The sequence below is a fragment of the Crocodylus porosus genome, unplaced genomic scaffold (genome assembly GCF_001723895.1).
Source record: "Crocodylus porosus isolate Cpor-Errol unplaced genomic scaffold, CroPor_comp1, whole genome shotgun sequence".
Lineage (NCBI taxonomy): Eukaryota > Metazoa > Chordata > Crocodylia > Crocodylidae > Crocodylus > Crocodylus porosus.
The window spans coordinates 29,018,354-29,027,818 of record NW_017728931.1 but is presented as its reverse complement, the minus strand read 5'-3'; the positions used below and the strand labels follow the sequence as shown (position 1 = coordinate 29,027,818).

At 45.6% G+C, this 9,465-nt stretch overlaps 1 protein-coding gene across 1 annotated transcript in view; it reads left to right on the top strand.

Annotated features, from left to right (window-relative positions):
- The first annotated feature begins 9,138 nt into the window (after positions 1–9,138).
- AEBP2 (AE binding protein 2) overlaps positions 9,139–9,465 on the top strand; it is a 76,117-nt gene continuing 75,790 nt past the window's right edge. The window contains exon 1 of the mRNA XM_019544471.1: positions 9,139–9,458. Within this exon, the coding sequence (XP_019400016.1) occupies positions 9,192–9,458 (267 nt within the window). The 5' untranslated portion in view covers positions 9,139–9,191. The remainder of the gene's footprint in view (positions 9,459–9,465) is intronic.

Here is a 9,465-nt window from a genome sequence, read left to right as displayed (position 1 = left end):
TGCTTGAAGTACGCTTACTACATAATACATCCCTGGCTATTGTACCCCTCAGACGGGCGCAGCATATATCAAATGTTCCTCTGAGCTTAGTCTCAGCAGAATTTCTGCAGGCTAAGCAAGTTTGTAGGAATAATTGGGTTACAATAAGATGTGTCTAAAAATAAACCTTTTGCACCCTGCTCCAGAGCTCATTATAGGAAAAATGTCTTCTATTTTATCTGGATTGAAATTGAAATGACTTAAGCAGCATTGCACCAGATGTAACAAGTTTCTGATTTTGAGCAGCCTGGCTAGAAATCCAGATGAGAAGATCATGGTCTTGATACATACTTTAGCTTGCATTTAAAGATTAACTGCTCGCATTGTTTCTGATACTGGGGACAGACTAATACGTGCTTAGTAATAACCTACCATAGCAAATTTTCATACCCTGTTTTAAAAAGTGCTGCAGGTTATTTTTAGGCACTGAACTGTCTAGTAAAAGAAGTGCTGAAGCGTATCAGTTACTAGGAGACAGATGTAAGTGTGTCAGTAGGCAAAAATTATTGGAATGTACCACGGATTTTTTAATTTTGGGCCTGAGACAAGATACTTAAGGAGAAAGGGATGAATGGTATAAAAAATTATTGTTAACAATGTTATTGGCTGTACTGAGAATACCGGGAAACAGCTTTCTCTCAGAGAGTTACAAAGCACTGGTTACACCTTAAATGTCCTTGTACAATAGGTCCCATTACACCCATTGTACATATAGGTACACTGATGCATAGAGAGATTAAATGACTTGTATGAGCCTGTACACAGGAGCCTGAGTCAGTCAATGGACTGGTAACAGATTTTGGGTATTAAAGTGGCTGTTTTGCTGTGCTTCAGAGGCTTAGCACAGAACTTGCAAGTAGTGTGGGGGATGCACTGGCTGCTTTGTAGTGAGGTAGTGATTTTCTCACCTTTCCAATCCTGTATCTTTGAGTAGAGGTGATATCTTTTATTAGACCAACTGAGTAATTGAAAAAAAATTCTTAGCAAGCTTTCGGGCATTGTCACCCTTCCTTCAGACATAGGGAGTCTCTGCTGGTCTAAGACCCTGAGCACCTGAGATTCTGAGCCTGAAACTCTGAGCGCTTTGAGTACCTGATGCTTCCTGTCAATGGGTGGGTGCAGACATTACACCTAATGCGCTTTAAGCATGCAGAAACCACTTTACGGCTGTAACAGAACAGACATTAGTTAATGGCATATAAAGCACTTTAAGAATGGTGGACTGGATCCCATTTGAAGTTAAGCATGGATGAATGTGTACTAACCTAACGTGCTTTCTGTTAGGGTGCTTTATCGAACGTGTGTGCCAGATCCCATCGAAAGTTGATATACAGCATGATTGCTACCATCCCAGGCAGCATTGCCCAGGGCTGTTTCTAGCCTCAGACAGAACTCCTTTGCTCTGCCCAAGTAGTGGGGCAGCCCCAGCTGTCACTTAACCCAGCCCTGTGCACAGCCTTGGAGGGAGTGGGGAGGGAGGTTCCTGTCCTTGTAATTTCCCTGGCCCCATGGTGTGCCACAGCCTGGTGTGGGGGCACTGTTCAGGAAGGAGTTTGGGGTTTATCTCCCACTGCTGCCTGCCTAGGGCTGCTGTGAAGACAGATCCTGGAGCCCTTCCCCTGCAGAGCTTCTGCCAGAGGCTTTTTGAACATCTGTACTTAGCCTATGTGACAGCAAATACTGAAGAGCAGCCCAGAATCTCCACAGTGTTGGCTCTTAATATATCCATCCTGCACACTATATCAAAGCTTGCTAAGGTGTCCTCAGCGCACAGCCTGTGGTCATCTTCCTCAATTCAAGCACTATGGAAATTTGTTATGAGTCACACACAGGTGTAAAACCCAGGCCCTACTGAAGGCAAAGAGTTTTGTCATTCATTTCAGTGAGGCCAGGATTTCCAGGGTTTGTAGAGAAGCCTTCACCCTGCTTTGGCCTTTTATCTGATCTAAAAGGGACACTGTAGGAGTGACAATCTCAACGTACATCTCCTGACTCGCACTACCCTGGCGTTAGAGTCAATCGTATTGAGCATAAAACATGTTTTCAAAATTTCACATGTATGTTCCTCATTGCTTCGAGAAACCCAAATGCGGCAGTTCCACTGATCTGCACACAGCAAAACAGTACTTTATTCATTTTACAATTCAAAGATTACAGCTGTGCGTCCCATCATTTTCTGTCACTTCTGACTAACAAAAGCTCTATTGAGATAGTAACTGCCCCCACCCCCAGAAATGTGACTCAAAGTGATCACACAGCATGGCAGTTGACATAAATGGCAAGCTGCCCTATTGCAGGATGAATGAAAATAACTTTATTTGCCTAAGCAATGGCCAGAATTGACCACAGAGGATAGGAGTTTTGTCAGAACATCACTTCAAGCTCTCGTTAAAATTTTTAACTGCCATAGAAATACCACAGCATTCAATGGAAATAGCCTAAAAATACTGAAGTAACATTAGTGAAATGTAGAGACGGACCTGTAGTATTTTGTCCATTTTCCACACATGTAGGTTGCATTCTCTTGCAATGCACAGGGAAGGCAACAAGAAACAGGGGAAGAGAAATGGGCACTTGTCCTTTATTAAGCAACATAGGTACTCGCATGAGAAACAACAGTATTTTGCATTTTTGCAAAATAACCAAGCTATCCCAGGATGAGGGGAGAGAGCAGGAAAGTTTGCAGAGTAAACCCAGAATGATTTGACAATCTGGCATGTCCCTGACTCTTTCTTTAGTATGCAGACGGGCAGTGCTGTTCCACTGGCACAGAATTGATGCAGTGAGCTGATGAAGATCTTTTCAATCCCCTGGCTTCCCAGTGCTGTCATGACAACAGCCACTTTCTATATCCCGTTGAAGCCCTTTTCACATTCGGTGAATGCTGTGCACAGAAAAGCAGGTTTTTCTCATTTCTCTCTCTTGCGCTCTCTCTCTGAGACTTAACTGAATAAAAATAGCGATCAACACTGTTATGCCTACAAAACTGAGCAGAATCTATCAGGTTCACTTCCTTCCAATAAATGTGACGGATCCATAACCATGCATGTTCTGGAACCTTAGAAGATAAATATATGATGCATAATACTCTGGATTAGGTTTTGCCAACTATGCTGCAATCATTTGAATACTCACTGAAACTGGTTTGAATTATTCTAGTGCAGGGATTGGCAAACTACGGTCCTCAAGCAGAATCCAACCCACCAGGCAATTTCATCTGGCCTGCGAAGCCCAGACATCAACAACAATTTGGCAGTGAGGGAATTCAGCAGCATGCAGCAACCGGGTTGTAGGCATACTGGCTGCAAGGGAAATTGTCAGCCAGGGAAGTAGCGGTGGCAACTCTGCCTTTGACTCGGCTGCATTATTTTGGTCTGTCATTCCTAAACGGTTGCTGACTCATTTTAGGGAATAGGGGTGCTAATTCTAAAAAGATATAGTGAATGGGTCTTGTCTGCTGATCTGACCTTCTGTGAAGTTCAAGGAAATTGAGTGCTCGTGGTCACAGCCCACCATTCAATAATATTTAAATGTTTAAACAACAGAACCTGCCATCCCAAACTGCAGTACACCAGCTGTAATGTTTTCCAGCTGCAGGCCAAAAAGACTCACTTTGTATCAGGGCAAATCAGGTGGGTGCAGTAGTGGGAAAGCATCTACAGGCTCTATCCAATGGCTCCACCAACTGGATTCAGGCCATGGGTCATAGATTGCCAACCTCTGCTTTGCAATCTAGGGGGCCAGATTTTTTATCTGACCTTATATTTTCCACAATATTTGCATCTTAGGCCTTGATGCTGCAGCTTGATCTTGCAGATTAATTGTCCCATTAGTTCAAGTGGGAAATTCCACACACACGCTAGGTAACCTGTTCCAATATTTAACCATTCTCCGATTTAGGAAGTTCCTCCTACTATCTAATCTAAATCTCCCTTTTTGCAATTTGAGCTCATTACTACTTGTCCTGTCCTCTGCAAACATAGAGAATACTGGATCACCATCTTCTTTACAGCTACCCTTTTTCTATCTGCACATTTACCGGGCTTCTGTTCTCTAGACTAAATAATCCTAGTTCTACCAGACTGCTTTCAAGAACTCAGCTGTGTTGCTGGTATGGATGCACCTGACAACTGGAGTAGTTTCACCAGCAATGTCCACTGAGATTGCACATGCACTCTGGGTATCCACCTGTTCCAGTGCCAAGAGCAAAGAGTGGCACAGTTCCTTTACACCCTCTGCAGCTATCAGACAGAACTCTAAGGCACCTACATCTCCATTCAATTTTACAGAAATCTTTAGAAATAGTTAAACATATTGACCCCAGTTTGCAATAGTTTCACCCAGGATACCTTGCTCATACATCAGATTTTGGTAGTTGACCTACATTACTAAGTGGTTTTCCTTTTTATATCTTGTGGGGGATTCCTTCCAGGTACAATACTTTAGGGACATTTTAAGTTGTCCATCTTAAACATTTTATCACCTATGATCAATTAATGGGCACAGTAAAAAGCATTTTTTACCTGGGCCCTGGGGGTATGTAATATATCCCCCACACCCCGCATCCCCTGTCAAAAACCGCACATACTGCTCCATGTGTAAGTCCTAAAGGACTCAGTTTAAGGTGTGCTTTTTGCCTTCATTTTTTATTAGACCACTCTATACAATGCCCTCAGATGTGACATGCTCCACCTGAGTCCAGAAGTGCTTCCTGCAAGTACTACGCCCAACAAGATCAGACGAAGCCACCTGCTACATGTCCTCTGTTCCTGGATGAGTTATTTGATCCAATCCATACTTTCTTTCCTGGATGATTTCAAGCACTTTAATTTCAGTATCTGTTCAGATGTATAATCTAGTCTCCCCAAATACTGGTGGGTTAGATCCAAGAGGGCTATTGTCGTTCTTCACAACTCCATACCTGGATATTTGATTGCACCTGTCAGTGAAGCCCTTTTAGAGTTGGCAAAATGTATTTAGTACTTGGCAAATACCAAGCTCTAAAAAGGCAGATACAAAGTACCAAGTAGCATTTGTCAGTTTTATTCAGCACCTGTCTTGGTAGTGAATCTCACAGCTGATTAAAGGAGTAGGAAGCAACAGACAAAGATGACTCTCAGAGGAAAAGAATCTTAGTAGCTCAATTTATTAAGATGTTAGTGTTACACCTCTGCCAATGCAGTTCTGGATTGCTATTTATCAACCATTCCTGGCAGAATATGTCTTTCTTGCAAAACTCCCACAGAAAAGCAGAGAGGAGTTAAATATATAACATGTGAGAGAAATCAAATCCCTTCAGGAAGCTCTACATGGTTCTGATATTGCCTCATTTCAGAGTGATGCTCATCATCCAAACTCCAAAGTCTGGGTGTTTCCCCAAGAGGTACAGTGGTACGTTTTCTCTTCCAGGGCCTAGACTGATTTAGTACAAAAACTCTATTTCCGTGTTATCCCGACCTATTATTCCTAAAAGGTTGCTGACCCCTGCTTTCGCAAATAGGGGTTTTGCTTCTAGTAGGATATAATAAATGGGTCTTTTCTGCCAATCTGACCTTTTCTGAAGTTCAAGGAAGTTGGGTGCTCATGGTCACAGCCCACTGACCTATAATATTAAATGCTTCCTTTCATCAGAGCAAAAAGTACCACACTGGGTCCAATGACTGGCCCATCTGGCCCAGTATCCTGCCTCTGACAGAGGCAGAAGTGGATGCCATACAAAGAGAGCAAATGAGTTATTTAAAATGGGGTATGGCTCAATTTAGAAAAGTAATGGAGGATGCCATGAGTCTACAAAGGTAAGAACCACTGCTCTAGGAAGGGATAATCACTGGGAAACTACAACCACCTTAGAGCCTCCTGGAAACAAAAGTTTAAAAAAAAAGGAAACAAGTCATCATTTGCTACATCCTCATCCCATATTGCAACTATAAAAAAAATAATTATTTGGATGGCTTTTAGACTATACTTTATACCGATTTATTCCACCAATTAGGGAACTGCCATCTCTACTGGACATTAATGTGGTACTTACAGACTTAATGAGCTTCCTATTTTAATGCCTGACATCCTGTTTCTTGTTCATTTATCTATGAAGACATCCTTTTGAGCTGCAATGACATCAGTCAAAATAAGGGGGGAAATGCAGGCTCTCACAGCTGGCTTTTCTTATGCTACACTGCAGAAGGATAAGGTTTAGAGTAGGTACTCACATGCGTACAGTAATCACAGATTTTCCTTTGAGCCACATGATTCTTTAATTCATATTTCCCCCTAAACCTATATTGAGCAGGGGATAGCCAGGCCATATACTTTAAATAGTTTTGGGGAAACTCTGAAAAAAAATGGTTCTTTGCAAATGAAAAGATAAGGTTTTGAGACTATTTGTAACATTTGCTGACAGAATGAAAGGTTAAGTAATACCAGCCTACCCAAGTATGTGCTAGAATTCATTAGGCCCTGTGATGAGCTACCTACTTTAGATCTTCTTGGTCAGCTAATGGTTTGCTTCATCAGGACTCAGGCAGCTTCAGTTGCTCCCTTCCAAAGCATACTCATTTGAGATATCTGCAGGGCAGCTGCGCAGGCTTCATACAATACTTGAACTAAGCCTCAAGATACAAGTGCCTTTAGTGCAATATCTGCTTATGTAATTTCCCAACATACCATCTTGTATTAGATTCCTGCTTGTGACGTCCCAAAAGCGGAATATATAGGGACACCCACTCAAAGGAATAACAAAATTAACTTATCCCATGGTAAATGGAATCCTTTGAGATGTGTTTTTGTGTATTCTATAGCCTACCCTCATTCCTTGCTACTGTTGGTATTGCAATGGTGAAGAAACTGAGTGTTGACTGGGCCTGCACAATTCTTTATTTCCAATTGGTGGGATCACAAGGAAACTCAGGAAATGTATACGTCCTCAAGGAAGGCTGCTGGCCAAAAGATTGTGCTCTTGAACTCCTGGGGCACCAAGAGTAAACTGCATGGACAGCACGTCTCAAGGAAATCCAGGTTCTTAACCATTCATTCCCCATTTGTTCCTCTGTTTGCTTCCTTAGAATAGATGTTAGAAGCAACTTTTTATGTAAGTACACTAAATAATTCTGCTTTATCATGACCTGGCACCCACCCTTTTCTGTTCCATTCCTGGATCACAATCCATAGATTGGCTAAAGTGCTGAACGTAGGGAAGCACAGATCTGAAGTGGCACTATAGCCACCTTTATAGCTATTGGCCACTGCAGTATGACAACTGGCACATTTTTTTTTAACCCTAACCCAGAGCTGGGCAATAAAGATCAGTTGCATACCAGTAACAAAATCTGCATTGCTTCTTTTTCTCCGTAAAGAGAAAAAGGAAGCATATAACAAGTACTTTATCTCATAGCAAGGGCGTAAGTTTTTTAATGTCCGCTCTGATAGAGTTGGCCATTCGAAGATGCGTGTGTTAACAAGAATAATGCAAAGGCTGCAACTCTCTTATTCCCAAACCTTGTTTTCAGGCCCACTTCATACTTTCCCACCAACTCCATATTCTAGCCTGGGCCAATTCTAGCCTTGATCTCAGCCTGGGCCAAATATTTTTTCAGAAAGCGAAACATGCCATTTATAGTCCTCTAAATTTGCTTACACGATTCTCTAGGGGCAGAAGATGTAGTTGGTTTGTTTTCAGATTTGATATCCCATTTTTTTCAGCATATTGGCCGTTTTGGGTGTTTCCTGTTTTGATCTTGCTATGGTACAATGTTACTGCTAATGGATCTGTGGGCAATTGCTGGGGTGAGTTCATCTCCATGTGTTGGGACTGTCTCAGGCCCAGGCCAAGTAACTTTCGATTGGGGTTTTGGGATCCTTCCAGACAGGACAGAAGCAACCGTGAGTTGCTGGAACGGGAGGTTCTGCTGATTTTTCTCTCGTGGCCTGGTATTTCTCTGTCAGGGGACTGGTGTCTGGTCCTGGGCCTAGCAATCAGCATTTTTATTGTATGGCACACTCTGTGGGACAAAGCATGTTAGCATTGGCTGCCTTGGTGACCCAGTCAAGGAACCAACGGGCCCAATGGTTCTCAACCATTTCCGCACAAGACACCCTCATTAGGTTCAGGGCACCTCTCAGCAACTCCAGCCTGCAGCTTTCACTCTGTTACTGATGGCGGAAAAACAAGAGGGTGATTCTTCTGTGGCAAAGAACTGACAGAGGCCACAACAGAGCAGCCTCACCCTGCGGTGCCTGGCCAGGCTGTGCCAGGTGCCACACAGCGAGGTGTGCACACAGATGCTTTGCAAGGATTTCACACAGGGGAATCCCCGCACTGAACGGGCCAGGAGGGGGCTGCCTGTGCTTAACACTTTGCTTTTTGAGGAAAAAATTTCATGTTCTAAGCCAAATCAAGTCCAAATCTGTGAGTCATTCAAGAACCAAATGTGGCCCTGCTCCACCCCCACCTGGGGCTTCAGCTGTTTCCCAATCCTTTGACAGGCATCCTCTGTGCAGGCTGGACAGCTTGGGGTTCAGATGCCCCCGAGTTTCACCTGCCCCCGGGGGTATAGCTGCAGGAGCACGTGAGGGAGGAGTCGGCATGTAGGCAAGATCTTCCCACTGCATAATCTCCTGCCAAGAAAGTGGTTTCCCCCGACAACTAGGAAAACCACCTTCTTGGTTATGGTATTCCCCTACCAGGTAAGTATGGGGGGTTTCCCCGTGTGGAAGCCTCCCCATGCCACGTGGGGCAGGCACCCCAGGGTGAGGTGGCGACCCCCACCTGCTCCACAGGCGCACGGGCCACCACGTGAGTAGCCCAGGGACACGGGGGAGTCCACGGCAGGAAGCCGGGAGCCGTGCAACCTTCCTCCCATGTATATGCAATGCAGCGCTCCACCTACTCCTGCCCCATCCCCGTTCGCACTTGGAACAGCCCGTCTCACGCGCAGCCTCGTTCTCGCCTCCTGGCGCTGGGCGCACTCCCCCCCCCCCAGCAAGCTCCAACGGCTCCATTTTGTCCCCGGGCGCGCTCCGTAGCGCGTGCGGCGGCCCCTCCCCTCTGCAGCTGCCCGGCGCGGCGGTAGCGGGCGGACAGACGCGCGCGCGCGCACACACACGCACGCACGCGCACGGGCGGGGACACGCACGCACGCCGGCTCGGAGGCGCCATGGCGGCCGCTCGCAGCGACATGGCGGAGCTGGAGGGGCCGCTGCTCGGCCAGGCGGCCGAGGAGGAGGCACTGCTGCTGCTAGGCGGCGAGGCGGAGAGCATGTCGGAACGCAGCCCGGGCAGCGCGAGCCAGGCGGGCGACGAGGAGGAGGAGGACGAGGAGGAGGAGGGCGGCGAGGAGGAGGAGAGGAGCAGCCTGGCGGGCAGTAGCAGCGGCTGCTGCAGCGACGAGACGCGCTCGCTCAGCCCCGGCGGCAGCAGCGAGGCGGACG